General features: G+C 57.8%; 1 protein-coding gene and 1 long non-coding RNA gene across 5 annotated transcripts in view; one reads left to right on the forward strand and one right to left on the reverse strand.

Moving 5' to 3' along the window:
- The window catches only part of KIAA0930 (KIAA0930 ortholog), a 35,078-nt gene extending 24,671 nt beyond the window's left edge, over positions 1-10,407 (reverse strand). For all 4 annotated transcript variants that reach the window (XR_005528934.1, XR_005528932.1, XR_005528926.1 and 1 more), the window contains exon 1: positions 10,246-10,407. Coding sequence is in view for 1 of the 4 variants with exons in the window: in XM_039235312.1 (XP_039091243.1) it covers positions 10,246-10,309 (64 nt within the window). In the remaining 3 variants the exon portion in view is untranslated. The remainder of the gene's footprint in view (positions 1-10,245) is intronic.
- An 803-nt stretch (positions 10,408-11,210) lies between these two features.
- Positions 11,211-14,161, forward strand: LOC120234620. The gene is made up of 5 exons (XR_005529144.1): positions 11,211-11,589; positions 11,834-11,937; positions 12,225-12,337; positions 12,671-12,928; positions 13,441-14,161. It is a non-coding gene; the product is annotated as an uncharacterized LOC120234620 (long non-coding RNA).
- The last annotated feature ends 2,629 nt before the right edge of the window (positions 14,162-16,790 follow it).

Below are 16,790 nucleotides of genomic sequence, written 5' to 3' on the forward strand. Positions count from 1 at the left end.
CCCGCCAAAGCAGTTATGGCCCAAAAGAGTAGCCCCACACTTCAGGTCCCGCCTCCCGTGAGCTCGTCACTGCTGGGGCCTCGTTCGAACCCCTGACTCACAGCTTCACTGACACATGAGAAACACAGCCTGTAAGACGAGCTGTGGTTCTCCTGAGCCACCTCCCCGGCTCCCAGACACCCACGCAAGGTGCCCATCCCGGACCGGCCACCCTCGCTCCCGCCTGCTCCCCACCCCGCTGCCTGGGCCGGAGACCAACTTGCTTGTGGCCCCGGCCACCGCACAGGGCCCCACCTCCACATGTCACCTGGGTCGGGGCAGGTCACAGAGCCTAGGTCAGCCCTGCAAGGTGCTCACAGCCCGCCCACTCCAAGCACTGTGTCCATGACTCAAAACCACATGAGTGCATCCACTCCCTCACTGTACTCCTCGCTCGCTGCGCGGGGAACCAGACACAGGGCAGCGCCCACCCATGAACCCAGGCGAGAGGGGACTGTGTACCCAGCACCCAGCTCCTGCAGCCTCTCGGAGCTCACCACGGCTTCTGAGGTGCCAAGATGCAGAGCTGCTGACACGCTGCTGTGTGAAACGGGACGGAGGGCACTTCGGCCCCGGGCAGAACCACGGACAGCTGCGCGCCAAGTCCAATGTCCCCCAGTGAACACACGCACCGGAAACCAGACACACCCAACACACCCTCTGGGGCTCCCGGCGCCTGCTCTCTTTCCCCTGGGGCTGGGTCACAGCCCTCTGCTTCTGGCTGCATCCTCAGGAGGGTCCGGTCCCCCCCACCCCTTGCTGTGGAAACCAGGGGGCGGGGCTCCTGCTCACACACCAGACCGGGTGGGCGAGGCCACTGGGTGAGTAGGTGACAAATGCCTCTCCTTGAGGAGATGGGCTTCTGAGCGCAAGAATGCACAGGCCACACACAGCCTCCAATCCCGGAGGGAGGGCTGGGCCGCAGACCCACGTTCACTGCTCTGGGACACCAAACAAAGCCACTTGGCCTCTCTGGGCCTCAGTATTTTCATCTGCCAACAGGGCGAACGGCCCCTCGCCCCAGGGCTGCCACGGGAGGATGCTGGGCGCAGGACAACGGCGGGGCCGGCTCTGGCCCCCACCCTCTGCGGGAACAAGCCAGCCTCCCTGCAGCACGTTGTGGACCGGTGACACGTGTCCCCGCCCCGCGGACTGAGAACGGTGCTCCAGATCAACCTGCCTTCCCTCCTTCCATATAAGAGGAAACTGAGAGCCAGAGGGGAGAAGGGCCTTGCTCATGGTCTCCCCCCGGGGGTCCCCGTGGATTCGACCCCGGGCTATCACCTGTCCCAGGCGCCTCCATGACACTCTCTGATGCTCTAGGTCTGGAGGCCGACCTGCGCCTTAGGTGGAGGCAGAACGGCAACTGGTCCTACCCCACCAGGAGAACAGAGAGCTGCAGCAGTTTCCCCAAAGCAGCGGAGCATCTGGAGAAAATTAAATTCTGAACCTTCTCTGCTGTCTTGCCCACTCTTGGTCTCTGCCAGGCAGGCCTCTCCGTGAGGAAGGCCCCCTCAAGGGACACCCCCCCCAAATGTTCACCTCTCACCCCATGGATGCCTATCCATCGCCTGCACCACCCCCACGACCCCCTCCCTGGGCTGCTCTCATGAAGCAGCCCACCTTGAGCTGCACAACATCGACAGCCTGGGAGGGAAGCTGGGGGTGAGGGAGGGGAGTGGGCGGGGAGGGGGTGGTGAAGGGGTGAGAGCCCATGGGTGAGGGAGGGGAACGGGGGGTGGTGGTGAAGGGGTGAGGGAGGGGAGCCCAAGGGTGAGGGAGGGGAACGGGGGGTGGTGGTGAAGGGGTGAGGGAGGGGAGGGAGCCCAAGGGTGAGGGAGGGGAACGGGGGTTGGTGGTGAAGGGGTGAGGGAGGGGAGCCCAGGGAGGGGCAGGGAGGGGGGGAGGGAGGGGAGGCCACGCACAGAGCGGGGAGAGCAGCGGCACAGGAGTGGTGGGAGTAGGCGGAGGAGGGGGTCAAGAGCAAAGGCAGGGGGCGCTGATTCTGTCAAGGGGTCAGGAGGTGGCTGGAGAGCCCCCCACCACGGGCCACGGAGAGGCGTGACTGTCCAGCAGACAGCGTGAGGCCAAACCCCGGCAGAGGCGAGGCAGAGAGGGGATCCTTCCCTCCGCACTGTCTCAAGAATCATCCCAAGTTTAAAAGTCGGTTTTCAAGATTTTTCAAAGCACATCCAAAAGCAAAGGGGTTTTACCTTAGAGATAAACAGGAAAGCAACAATAGCCAAAGTAGGGAAAGAGCCCAAGTGTCACGGATGGATAAAGAGGATGTGGTATATGTGTACACTGTAGTGCTCGGCGAGCAAAAAGAATGCAATCTTGCCATGTGCAGCTCCGCGGATGGAACTAGAAGGTATTGTGCTAAGCGAAAGTGGTCAGAGATAAATATCATATGACTTCACCCATATGAGGACTTTAAGATACAAAACAGATGCACATAAGGGAAGGGAAGCAAAAATAATATAAAAACAGGGAGGGGGACGAAACATAAGAGACTCTTAAATACGGAGAACAGAGGGTTGCTGGAGGGGGTGGGGGAGGGGGGATGGGCTAAATGGGTGAGGGGCATTAAGGAATCTGCTCCTGAAATCATTGTTGCACTATGTGCTAACTAACTTGGATGTAAATTTAAAAATAAATTAAAGGGGCACCTGGGTGGCTTAGTCGGTTAAGCGTCCGACTTCGGCTCAGGTCATGATCTCACGGTTCGTGGGTTCGAGCCCCGGGTCGGGCTCTGTGCTGACAGCTCAGAGCCTGGAGCCTGTTTCAGATTGTGTCTCCCTCTCTCTCTGCCCCTCCCCTTCTCACACACTCTCTCTCTCTGTCTCTCTCTCTCTCTCTCTCTCTCAGAAATAAGTAAGCAAAAAACATTAAAAAATAAATAGAAATTAAATAAAAATAAATGAAAAATAAAAGAATTAGAGACACATGGAGCAAAGTAACTCCTGCTGAGCCCAGCCTAGATCAACTGCCTTCCAATGGACCTCAAGCTACATTATAGAAAATGTATTATTGTTTAAAAAAAAAAAAAAGAAAAACGACAAACAGGAGCTGCAACTCCACGTATAAGGGAAAAACCTAAAAACTAAGCCCCTCGGCTTTGCTTTGTCAACAGACATTTTTCAAGTATTTGCTGGTGGTCATTCAAGGTAGGAAAATATACTCCTTTATTTATTTTTTATTTTTTTTTAAATATTTTTATTTACTTCTAGGAGAGAGAGAGAGAGACAGCATGAGCAGGGGAGGGTCAGAGAGGGGGAGATACAGACTGTGAAGCAGGCTCCAGGCTCTGAGCTGTCAGCACAGAGCCCGACGCGGGGCTCGAACCCACGAACCGCGAGATCATGACCTAAGCGAAAGTCGGACGCTTAACCGACTAAGCCACCCAGGCGCCCCCTGTTTTTTAAATTTTTAATGTTTAGTCATTCTTGGGGGGAGGGGGGGGAACAGAGTGCAAGCCTGGGAGGGCCAGAGAAAGGAGACACAGAGTCCAAAGCAGGCTCCAGGCTCTGAGCTGTCAGCACAGAGCCCGACCCGGGGCTCGAACCCACGAACCGTGAGATCATGACCTGAGCCGAAGTCAGACCCTTAACCAACTGAGCCACCCAGGCGCAACTATATTCTTTTAAAAACCCAAGCTGACTGGATGTTTGTCTCATCTCATGTCAGACACAGGACTCCCTTTTATTTTTTAAGTTTCTTTATTTTGAGAGAGAGAGAGAGAGAGAGAGAATCCCAAGCAGACTCTGCACCAGCAACAGAGAGCCCTACTTGGGGCTTGAACTCACAAACGGTGAGATCATGACCTGAGCTGAAAACCAAGAGCTGGACGCTTAACCGACTGAGCCACTCAGGCGCCCCAGGACTCCCTGTTTAAAAGGGTCCCCTCTAGCTGAGCTGATGCTTCTGCTGCCCAGCCTGGGCTGTGCAAAGGCCCTTCTCGAGCTGGGCGGCCCCTGACCTTGGCCCCCACCACTGTGGGCTCAACTCCAGCCGCTCCAACCCCTTATCTGCAGGTCCAACAGCAACATCCCAGCCCCCGTCTGTAGCCGACCGGGCCCTGAAAGGGATGCACTTGAGCTTCTCTGCCCTCCACGCGTCCTGGCCCTGTCGCTGCATACGGAAAGTAAGGGAGCCACACCCTGCCACTAATGGGCTCCATCCCTCACCTGTGCAGGCCCTATAGGTGGGTCAGATCAGGCATTCTGCCCCCTGTGCCCCACCTATGACAGGGTCCTCTCTGAGCTTCACCGCGCTGTCTGTGCAGACACGGGCTCGGGCTGGTAGACTTCCAGATCCTTCCTATCCATCCCAGCTTCCCCAGGACAGGCTGTGACCCACACACCATTCTGCTGCCTGAGCCCAAGCCAGGAGCCGGGCTGAAACCCTGGATCCAAACTAAGTTTCCCACAAGGTAAGACCAATTCAGGAAACAAGGGCACAGCCACCCAAATGCCTTGCGGGCGTTTAAATGATGTTTGAACAACATGGAAGATGTTTTAGGAGTTTTGAGTAAGAAAACATGACTAAGAAACTTCAGGTCTAGAATATCAAGTGTTCCTTAAAAAGGCTTTTTAGAATGATCGGAAAGCAAGCCTTTGCAAAGTTAATAGTCGTCGCTGTGTGATTGGAACTGAGTGATTTTTTCCCATTCTCTTAAATTTCCCAGTTTCTATAGTGTGCATGGAAACACCTTTCACTGGGGGAAAAAAATGTTTGGGGGCCTGAGGCTGCTTTTTAACCAGTATCCTGCGTGGGGCTTCTCCTGAGCAGCCTCAAGGCTCAGCGGGTATTCCCAACGCTGCCCGGCTCGGGCAGGGAGACACACACGGCCATGAGGGGGCACAGCAGCCCCCCCGCCCCCACCGGGCAGGCCACGGTGCCACACAACTCCTCACACGCTTGCCTTGCCAGAGATATACCTGCAGCAGTGACCCCTGGTCCCTTTATTTATTTATTTTTAATTTTGATTTATTTTTGAGAGAGAGAAAGAGCACAGGCAGGAGAGGGGCAGAGAGAGGTGGGGGCAGAGGGTCCGAAGCGGGCTCTGTGCCGACAGCAGCGAGCCCGACGCGGGGCTTGAACTCGCGAACTGCGAGATCATGACCCGAGCCAAAGTCCGCCGCTCCATGGACTGAGCCCCCCAGGGGGCCCCTATTCCTCAGTCTCTTTGAAGTGTGGGGTCCAAAGTCCTCGGGGTTCCCGCGAGGACACAGCATCCCTGCCTCAGGAGAGGCCACGCCGCAGCCTCGCAGGCTCCTCTGGCCCCAGAAACGGACAGAGGCCGGAACCCACAGGCCTTAAAAATAGGCCCAGGAACCGAAAGAGGCGCCGCTTCCCACCCAAACGGTTACACTTCCTCCCCACAGCGCGGGCCGGGCCGGCTCAGCCTGCCTTACTGAGCTGCAGGGCACGGGGCCCCAGGGATCCCCCGGGGACCGTCCTCGGGACCGCACGAGCACAGCCCCAATTCCACGTACGGCCCCAGGCCAGGCGCTTTGGGTCCTTTATAACAATAACAGCACCAGCAAGGCCGGGGTCTGACTCCGTGCAGGGTCTGGACCTGCCGTGTCTCGCCTGCTCCTCACGCTGTCACGCTGTCCCCGTGAAGCTGTCACTTGTCCTGCAATTCCCGTAATGCTACAGACTCTGAGGTCTCCACTTCACAGAGGCTCGGGCCCCCCGGTCTTCCCTTCCAGCCCCATCTCCCGCCAAAACCCCCCACCCACCGCTGATGCCCAGCTACACCCCACCCAGCCAAATGGGAAGGGCCAGGCCGGGAGGCTCGCTGGAAGGCCAGTCCCCCCTTCATTCCTTCTGGCACATTCCATGAACTCCCTGCAGGATGGCTACCGGCATCTGACGGGCCTCAGCTGGAACTCCACAAACCCCAGTTCTGCCACCTGCCAGCTACGTGGCCTTGGGTCAGCCACCTTGCTTCCTGAAGCAAAATGGGATGCTAGCAGGAGCCACCTCCATGGGCGTTACCGCAGCTGCCGTGCGACGGGCACGTAGCAGGCCACCCAAGTCAAAGCCACAAAACTCCCTGAGGCCGGGCCGAGGGCCCAGACCGCTGCCGCAGCCTCCGCGTCCCTTCCAGCCGGGCCAGCCTGTCCCCTCCACCCAGGCAAGTCCTGCCCTGACTCTGCTCCTCTCAAAGGCCTCCCGCACGGCACAGTCCTCCGTGATCAGCCGTGGCGGGTCCCCTCCCCTGTGCCCCTGAGGGAACCTCTCCTACCTCCACCTGGGCCCCTCCTCACTCCACCTGCACACACCTGTGATGACCCGGCCACCAGCGCCCAGAGGACAGGTACTGGTGGGTCCCACCTCCGCTAAGAGCTTAGGCTTAGACAGATTCTGTGCCTGGGGACATGTTATTTCACCTCTAAAACCTGCATCTGCTCCCCAGGACAAAGAGAAGAGCGTGACAATACCCACCTTCTAGGACCATGTCAAGAATAAAAGAAAACAGGGAATGTGGAACACTCCTCTTGCCCCCCGGCACTCCCAGCCAGAGAGAGAATGCCCTAGGCCACCTAACAGGGGACATGGGTCGAGGCAGAGCCGCTCTGAAAAGTGTTCAGCCTGGGCAGGGCCCAATGCCCAAGGACATTCAGCACCATGTGTAGGCCCTTCCGCTCCCGGTGCCTGTCCACTGTTCACATCAGACCCCGGGGCCAGGTCAAGTTCACGGGGTCCTGCTGAACGTCAGTGGCGTGCTGCCCGTGTCGAGAGGGAGCCTTCCCTCACAGGACGCTTAAGCTGGCATCCAGGGCTCATGTGGCGGCCCAAGCCCCAGGAGGAAGTGTCAGCCTAGACCCACTCCCGGTCCAGATGTCTGCATCACACAGCATCTGGGCACCGGACCACCCGACTCTTCCCGGCTCCGAGAATCGGGAGTCCCGCAGAAGCCGTCTCAGCCCAGCCAGTATGGCTCATCTGTTCCCTGGAATCCCAAGCAGCTTCCTGTGGATAAAACACCACAATCCTGCTCAGAGGGGCCACAGCCCTGGCAGCTTCCAACAGGGTCTCTCCTTTGGCTAAGTCACCTGTGCACTGGGCTTCTCTCCCCGACTCAACAGTGCCCTCCCACCAGGCACAATCCGGCAGGATCAGACCCGTTCCCCCTGCCTGGTGAGTAAAACATGCTTCCGCTGCAGCCGCTGCCGTAGAGAAGATCCAATAGACAGGTTTGGAGCCACAAGGTGCCTTTCATCGTGACAGCCAAGTGACAATCCCTGGGGGAGTGGGGAGACCAGCCGCTTTCTCCCATCTTACACAGACGCTGTGACTCAGAGATGACAACAGTGTGTCCAGGGTCAAGCGTATCCGCCAGAGGCTCCCTCACACCTTCAAAACAACCTCAGAGAACACGGCATGATTCTCAGTAGCCTCAGCTTTAACTGAACAACAACAACAACCATCTGGGAGGCTGAAGTTCATGAACGTAACAGGTTGTCACGGCTGTGAAGGGGAGAAGAGAGGGCCGGGTGACCCACTGGGTACGTGAAGGCTCTTTGGGGCCGGCGTTCTGGGTGGGCGGGTCAACCACAGAGTCCTGACCCTACTCTGGCCTTAGGTCACTAGTAAGCTTGGCCCTCACTGAACATCGCACTTTTCATCTGGAAAATGAAAGAGGGACACAGTGCATCCTTCTAAGAGGCTCAATTCTACTCTCGCTACACCCACACCCTTAACCGATTAGTCCAGAAAGCCTCTCCCTGGTTCTGCCAAACGTTTACCGGACATCTGCTCTGCGCCATGCCCTGTGCCGGGCACTGAGGAGTCACAGACGGGGCGGTGGCCCCAAGGGGCTCGCTTGCTAACCGGGGGGACAGTCACAGAGACTATTACGGTGCCACAATTGGCCTGATCACCCAGAAGACACGTAGCCGGTACAAAGAGGCCAGGCAGCGGGGCAGGAAGGGGTGTGTGGTCACCAGCACCAGAGCTGAGGCTGGAGGGACACCTGTAGGCGTGTGTGGTGCAGGGGAGTAGGGGTGGCCTTCCAGAAGGAGAAGAGAGCAGGCATAAAAGCACAGAGCATCAGAGCACCACAGGGACGTCAGGGGATTGGGCATGGGGTTGGGGGCTGGGTAAGACAGGAGACCTCATGTGGGAGGGGGACCGGGTGGCTGGAGAGGAGACACGGGATCTAAGGGGCATTTCTCCTCCCCAGAGGCAGCGCAGCAGGCACAGGGAGGTTGGCCGGGGCCAGGGGACATCTGAGGAGCAGGGGAGGGACGTGGCAGGCTCTGCTGTCAGACTGGCCAAGGGTCAAACCCAGCTCTGCCACCTGCTCACTGGCTTTCCCTGGGCAAGCCTCTCCCCTCCCAGAACGGAGATGATACTCCTATCTGGCCATGTCCAATCGAATCAACTGAGCGCATAAAGCCCCTGGCACATGGTGAGCAGCTCCGGAAATGTCAGGTGCTAGAATTCATTACCATTGTCCTCAGGGAATGGCCCGCAGGCTCCTGGGGGTGGGGCCTGGAGGGGAGAGTAGGTGCTGGGGAGGTGGGGAGGGGCTGCCTGCAGCTTTCGGAGCAAACTAGGCGGAGGCGTCAGAACTGGGCGGAGGGGCCGGCAGCAGATGGTCAGGCAGACCCCTTCCATCTCAGACATCCTGCGCCAGGTGGCTGGCACGCAGCCTGGCACACAGTAGGTGCTCAGTGAATGCTTGCTGAATGAACTCACGAGGGTCCTTCAATGCTCAACACTAGGTCTTGACGCCTGATCAGAAAAGAAGCCTGATAAACCCATTTCCTGGTCCATCCCTACTTACAAGGCACCCCACCCTCACTCCAAGAAAGGTCATTCCTCAGGCAGGCTGGGCTGGGCCCTGCTTCCCGAGGGGACACGTAGGTAAACCTGCCTCCTACAAAAAAGAGGATTCATATTTATTTCCTTTCCTCTCTAGACTCAGGGTGTGGCTGCTGAGGGGCCTGGAACCCTATGGGTGCCAAGTCCCTGCTGCTGTGTGGCCTCAGAGGGGCTATGTTGGCCCTTTGGGACTCCCCAGTGGTGAAGGATGGGGGAGCGGGTAGAGTCCCCAAGGCTGGCATTCCTTCTTCACAACGCTGTCAACCCTCAGAAACTCCCAGCTCAGATTGGAGATGGGGAGGGGGGGAGCTGACAATGTGGTATGAAATCACTACGGCATGAAGAAGGGAGGGAGGGGTCTTTTCATGGAAAAGAAATGACAACCACACATTACCCGGGAGGGGGCTCCTCTGTCTGGGTCTGGGCAGGATCCGTCAGGGGTGATTACCTCACACCCAGCCAAGCTGGGAGACCCCACCCACACCTTCAGCCCCAGGCTCATCCAAACAATACCAGGCGCCCCCACCCCACCCACCCCCAGCAGATGTAGGACTTGGGGCCTCAGCTAAGCAGGATCACACCCAGAGAGGTGGCGCCCCCCCTCCCTCCACTGGGCGGGTGGGTTCAGGGGGCCAAAGCCCAACAGGTCCCCAGTTCGAGCTGATGGAGAGGAGGACATGGCCGTGTGGAGACATGCAGGAAGACAAAGGCTTCAGGAAGCTGGGGACCGTGGCCAGGACACGCTGGCAGGGAGGTCTGCCCAGAGCCCACCGGGGGCCTGTTCCGCCCCCCTCCCCATCTCCCCACGGGCTAAGGGTCTCCCCAGATCCCACGCCCACACTCCCTGCCGGCACCATAGCCGGGGGAGGGCTTCCTAGAGAAGGAAGGGGCCTGGCACAACCCCGGAGAGGAAGGAGAAGGATGGACAGACACACTCGAAGGGACAGACAGAGGGAGACACCGAGCGACCCGGGAAAGAGGAAGAGACACAGAGACATGAGTGTGCGGAGCCGCTCCGAGGACCAAAATCAGAGGCCAAGACACAGGGACACGGGAAAAACCCATACGTGGAGACCTGGGGGGGGGGGGGGGGGGTCGTGGAGGAGGCCACGACACGCAGAGCCAGAGACACAGAGAGACAGACACACGCAGAGAGACACACGCAGAGACGTTAACAGAGACACGGAGACACACGCAGGGACGGAGGCAGGCGCAGAGACGGAGACACGCAGAGACCGAGAGAGACGCGGAGACCGAGACGCACGCAGAGACGGGCAGAGGCGCAGAGACGGAGCCAGGCTCAGAGACAGGGAACCCGCAGAGACGGAGGCAGGCGCGCCCGCGGCGCCGGCCCGCCCCACTCACCGAGGCCGCAGACCTCCCGGCGCAGGCTGAGGCGGCCGCGCTCCTCCGCTATGGCCCGCAGCATGCGCTGCAGCGAGCGCTCCTCGGCCTCGGCGCCGCCCGCAGGCTCGGGGGAGGTGGCGGCGGCGGCGGCGACGGCGGGCGGCCCGGTCCGGAGCCCCGCGGGCGCGGGCGCCGAGGCGCAGGCCCGGCCCGGCGGCCGCGCGGAGGCCATGCCGGGCCCCGGCTCATCGCCCGCGCCGCGCCCGCCCGGGCCCCCGCCGCGCCCCGCCGCCCCCGCCCCGGCGCCGCCTGCCGCGAGCACCAGTGAAGCCACAATCCGCCTTTGTGCGCGTCGCCGCCGCCGTCGCCGTCGCCCGCCTGCCGAGCCCGGGGAAACGAGCGCAGATCCGCGCTGCCGCGGCCGCCCGCGCGCCTCCGAGCCACCGCCCGCCCCGCCCGGGCCGGGCCTCCAGGCTCCGCCCCTCCTGTCCGGGCCCCGCCCCCACACTGCAACTGTCTGCTAGACCCCGCCTCCCGGCCACTTCCCGCCACGCCCCTGGCCCTCCAGACCCCGCCCCCTCCCGGCGTGTCCCGCCCCGCCCCCTGGCTCTGCTCGCCCCGCCTCCCACCCGCCCCGGGCCGCTAGGCCACGCCCCCGATCGATGAGGCCCCGCCCCAGGCCCGGCTCCCAGGGCCCTCGCGAGCCGGGCGGCCGAGATCTCTTCCCCCACCGTCACCCACCGCGGCCGCTCTGGCCCCGCCCACCTCCGACACCAGCCCGGCTCTCCTCCAGCGGCTGCCCTGAGCCCGCCTCGACCCCCCGCGCTCCGTCTACTGTTCCTCCCCGGCCCCTCAGCCCCCGCGGCCGTCCCCCGCCCCGCAGACCTCATCCAGCACTGAGCCCCTCCCATCACCCCTTCCCGGCCTAGTCCCCGCCCCCTCCGCCCTCTCATCCCTCCCCGCCCCCAACGCCCCCAACCCCGTCCCGCGCGACACCACACTGTCACCTCCGTCTGCCGTTGCCACTCCTCTCCGTCCAGTTCCGGAATATTTTCCGCGGGACCCAGGAAGAACTCACCCCTCCCCCTAAAGTGTCTTAGGGACCACGACGGAAAGCCCTTCCCTCCCCGCACCGAGTCCCTGGCCCAAGCACAGTGCGGGGTGTTGAGAAAGACTCCGAGCCTCAGTTTCCTCGGCTGTACAATAGGTGCGAGGTCGGCTGGGCATGTGACCCTGATGAAGGCCGAGATCCAGCCAGGCGCCCCTGGTGAGCTATCCTCCGCTGATAGAGGGCGACCCAGGGGAGAAGCAGCCAGACGCCTTCATGGGCACCCACCCCTGGCAGCGCACTTCTACGGGGAGGTAGAAATGGAGAGACTGTGCTGGGGGGTCGTGGTCTCAACTCTGACCTCTGTAGGGACGCCCTGCCTCCAGGCCCCCCCCCCCCCGCCCCCAAGTGCTCTTGACCCATTAACAACATCCCGGGCAGGTGAACTGTGTGAACCGCTAAGGTCCACTTACAGGCAGATATTTTCCGAGAAATACAGTACAGTACTATAAACGTATTTTCCCTGTGATTTGCTTAATAACATTTTCCTTCCTCTAGCTCACTGTATGGTAAGAATTCAGTGTGTAATACTCAGACACGCGGAATACAGAGCAAAGCATAACACAAAATGTGCACTCGACTGTGCCATCGGTCAGCAGCAGGTAGTTCAGTTTGGGGGCGTCAGAAGTTATATGGGGATTTTCACCTGCATGGGGGACGGAACCCCTGAAGCCCCACATCCTTCAAGGACCAGCTGTACTCTTCTCCCCCAGCCTCGTAAAACCTGTTCCCTCATTTCCCTCGGGCCCCCACGTCACCTTTTCTGACCGGATTCCCTGAAACCCCACCCCCCTACCCTGCCTTATTTTTCTTCACGGCGCAGCACTCACCTCCTCGGACATCACCCTGTACAGCTATGAATTCTGTTCTGTGTCTGATTCTCGCACAGCTCACGGCTGGTACCCAGGGCACTGCGGGGACATGGCAGACACCCTGTAAATGGATGTGGGAAGAATGGACGGGAGGCCTGCTAGGAAGCAGGAAACCCTCTTGGACCAGGCAGTAAGGAGGCCTGGGACCACGGACATAACAGCCTGGACGAGGAAATGGGTGGCCTGGACCCTGCTTCAGGCTTCACTGCTGGTTTGGGGCCACTGGGCACGTGTCCAGCCCCTCTGTGCCCTTAAAGCCAGGCCTGGGGTGGGCCGGGGGGAGGGGAGATCTCCTCTGGGTCCATGTCCCCTTCCGTAAAATGAGGACACCAGCCTCAGGGCTATGGCCACCAGTTCTGAGTCCGGACAGCTGGGCTTTGGGCTGGCAGAAATGGGAAATGAGACTTGCCGAGGGCTCCCAGGCTGGCAAGTCCAACGGTCATGTGCCTGTCTGTCTCCCCAGACTCGGCGACAGCCCCGGCCGGCTCCCCCTGTCTCCCCCCTGCTCGTGCTGTGTCCCGCGCCTGAAATCCTCTCTTCTCCCCTGAGCTTGGCCTCGAGGCCGCTGTCACTGGGAAGCCTTCTGGTTACTTTTGGCCAATGCGTTTGTGTTCTTACCTGCTTCGTCAACTCCACCCCTCCCCAGGGACCTTACGGCAAGTTCTGTTCCTTGATGTGGCTGCCGATTACTTGGTCAATGTACAAAAGAAGCTGAAATTTTGTGAGTTGTGTACTTTTGTGTATATAAATATTCAGAATATAAAACAATTGAAAATAAAATATTTAAGGGGCTTCTGGGTAGCTCAGTCAGTGAAGTGTCCAGCTCTTAATTTCGGTTCAGGTCGTGATCTCACAGTTGGTGAGTCTGAGCCTGGCGTCAGGGCTCCACACTGACAGTGCAGGGCCTGCTTGGGATTCTTTCTCTCCTTCTCTCTCTGCCCCTCCCCTGCTTGACTGCTCTCTCTCTCTCTCTCAAAATAAACAAATACACTTTAAAAAATAAAATAAGTAAAACTTAAAAAATAAAATAAATTTAATTTTAAACAATAATAAAAGATCCTCGAAAAAATTTTGGTTTAGCCATGATCTCCTATGACAATGAAAATGTTCTTTTCTGCCATTAAATGAGCTGTGCTTTTAGAAAAGCCACATGGTGGGGAAAGTGTGTGGGCGAATGATGTCTCCCAAAGATGTCCAAGCCTAATTCTTGGAACCTGTGAATATTTGTTACAGGGCAAAATGGACTTTGCACTGGGATTAAGGGTACGGATCTTGAGACAGAGAGATCCTCCTGGATTATCCACGGAGGTCCAATCTAATCACACAAATGCTTCAAAGGGATTCACGAAAGCTCTTGGCTGAAGCACCTCTTTTCCTGAGTCTTATTTGCAAACAACCCTACAGTAAACAGTAAAGCAAAGATGAGCAAAAGGAAAAGTCAGCCACAGCCCATTTGCTTTACCAGGTCAGTTCTCTCATTTTCCAGCATTCCTTCCCAGGCACCGTGCTTGGGTCTACAGCTCGCATGTCTAGCTCTAAGGTTTGGGGGCTGAGCAGATTCAAAGCGCCAGTCAGTGTTCCCAGCAGGTGCTCTCAGAGAACCCTTCTCCCGGTGATTCTTACATGGCTGAAAGCCTCGGGGACTCGTGTGAAATGATGCCACCAACCTTCTCTTCTCCCAGCTTCTGTCTACAGTCTGTACGATGGTGGGCAGGACCGGACGATGGCTGAGATTCCCTCCTGCCCACATGGTTCTGTGAGTCTGTAGTTGGACTCTGATCGTTCACCTTTTCTCCTCAGTCCTCAAGAAGAAAAGACAGTTCCCCGAGGAGGGGGAGGGTAAGTGAGGTCTGCACAGCCCCACCTTCGCTCATTAAGCACAAGAGCCTCAAGGGGCAAGTTCAGAGGCTCTTCCTTCATTCCAGAGAATCTATTAAAACACTTTTCACAGTCATGTGAGTTTCCTGGCCCGACTTCTCCCTCCTTGTGACTCACTTACGTTCTCCTTTGCTGAAATCCATGTCCCTCAACCTTTTGTTTCTCCGGAAATTGAAACCCAACCACTCCCAGAGCTAGATTGCAACAGCGCCTGAAACCCTGGATTTTTCTCACCCGCCGCCAGGGTAGGGGTACCGCCTGAGAAGGTTCCCCGCCTCCCCCCTCCCCTCCTCGGGCCCCCTTTCTACCATCCACCCCGCAGCACATCAAATACTTTCTCATCTTCAGCTGCTCCACTTTTTTAAAATAGATTCCTGCTAAAATTCTCCTGGAGGGGATAACCTTAAAGTTATTTTAGGCACCGACATGGTAGCGAGAAGAAAGGACTCAAGAAGGTTTGCAGAAAGACGTGCCTGCTAGGACTGGGGGTGGGGGGTGTACTCACGCCGCCCGAGGACCTGCTCTGTGCCAGGAGCCCCGGGAAGGTGGGCAAGCACCGTGGTGAGCCCCGGAAGGCAGCTCGTGCTGGCTTTGTGCGTCGGGTGCAGCCAGCAGCACTTAGGGAGGCTGAGTGATGCTCAGCGTCACACGGCAAGTGAGATCTGGAGCCAGGACTTGAATCGTCCCAACGCAGGAAGACACAGCCACGCGCACCCCATCTGGCGTCGACTCATCTGCTTTTAGGCGGGAAGGCCCGTTGGAGAACGGACGCGGGGTGATGGGTTTCGAAGGGAGAAGGCTCACCTCATGGAGCTGCCAGGCCACAGGTCATCGCTGGGAAGTCCAGGCTCGGGTTCCCTGGGGACGGGGGGGCAGGGCTGTGCCAAGTGCGGGCAGGGATGAAATAGGGAAAGAAATTTCATCGTCGGGAGGAGGACCTGAGACCAGCACAGTTTGGACTTTGTCTAGTCCCTTTTGCTCCAGAGCCCTGGGCCTCGCGTCTGTCAGTGAGGAGGCTGACTCGGTGTCCCCTTGGGCCTTTCCAGCCCCGACATTATGGAAGGACAGGTGGGGTGAGCCGGGGCCGGGAGCTGGAGAGCCTGCCCTCCCTTCCCGGGTCTCCCAGGCTCTAGCTCCCAGAGCTCCCGCCGAGAGGCTGTTTCCCCTGTGCCTGAACACCCAGCCTCCCCCCTGCTTGGGGCAACAGAAACCGTATTAGCAGCCAACGCTGTGCGCTACCGCAAAACACAAAAATAAAATGGCAAAATTAAAACTAATAGATGCTGGGGCACCTGGTGGCTCAGTCTGTTAAGCGTCCGACTTCAGCTCAGGTCATGATCTCATGGCTCGTGGGTTCGAGCCCCGTGTCAGGTTCTGTGCTGACAGCTCAGAGCCTGGAGCCTGTTTCTGATTCTGTGTCTCCCTCTCTCTCTGACCCTCCCCTGCTCATGCTGACTCTCTCTCTCTCTCAGAAATAAATAAAACATTAAAAAATTAAAAAAAAAAGAAGTTCATGGGTTTGAGCCCCGTGTTGGGCTCTGTGAGACAGCTCAGAGCCTGGAGCCTGCTTCGGATTCTGTGTCTGCTTCTCTCTCTGCCCCTCCCCTGCTCATGCTCTGTCTCATCTCTATGTCTCTCAAAACTAAATAAATGTTTAAAAAAATTTAATAAGAAATAAAATTAATAGGGGCGCCTGGGTGGCTTAGTCGGTTAAGCATCCGACTTTTGCTTAGGTCATGATCTCGCGGTTCATGGGTTCGAGCCCTGCGTCGGGCTCTGTGCTGACTGCCAGCGCAGAGCGTGGAGCCTGTTTCAGTCTGTGACTCCCCCTCTCTCTGACCCTCCCCTGCTCATGCTGTCTCTCTCTCTCTCTCCTAGAAATAAATAAAACATTAAAAAAATTAAAAAAAAGAAATAAAATTAATAGATGCTTCATTAAATACCTGCAAGATACAACATCGGGTCTTCTTTATGTTTGATTTGACATTCATAGATGTTTTACTACATTTGAGAACTCTGTGGGTTAGGTTTTCTCATGCATCAAGGATTCTGAGAGTGCCAGGTGGCCGATGGGAAATCAGAAATTAAAGGGTACTGATCTATTTCATCTTATTTAGCAAATAGGGATGCAGGACCTACCATGTCTTCTGACTTTGCAAGTGCTGACATTGAATCCTGTGACTTGGGGCCATCGTTTTCCCTCCTTCACGGATGAGCCAGCTGAGGTACAGAGGCGTTAAGTGGTCCACAGTCATAAAGGCAGGATCAGGAAGCCAAGTAAATTGAAGAGCAAAATTATAAAAATCGTTTCAATTTTTTTAGTACTTTTTTTTAATGTTTTATTCGTGTCTAGGAGAGAGAGAGAGAGAGACAGCGTGAGCAGGGGAGGGTCAGAGAGAGAGGGAGTCACAGACCGAAACAGGCTCCAGGCTCTGAGCTGGCAGTCAGCACAGAGCCCGACGTGGGGCTCGAACCCATAAACTGAGAGATCATGACCTAAGCGACAGTCGGACGCTTAACCGACTAAGCCACCCAGGCGCCCCTTTTTAGTACATTTTAAAAAGGTACGTTAATGTTTGAGATGATATGGGCATCCCCATTTGACAGGAGAGTAAACAGAGGCTCCGAGGCACCGAGTGACTTATTCACACAGCCAGGGTGCTGCATAGGTGAGAGTTGAGCTCACGAGCCTGGAGAAGAATGCA

The sequence above is a fragment of the Hyaena hyaena genome, unplaced genomic scaffold, assembly GCF_003009895.1.
Source record: "Hyaena hyaena isolate Hyena2069 unplaced genomic scaffold, ASM300989v1 scaffold_4, whole genome shotgun sequence".
Lineage (NCBI taxonomy): Eukaryota > Metazoa > Chordata > Mammalia > Carnivora > Hyaenidae > Hyaena > Hyaena hyaena.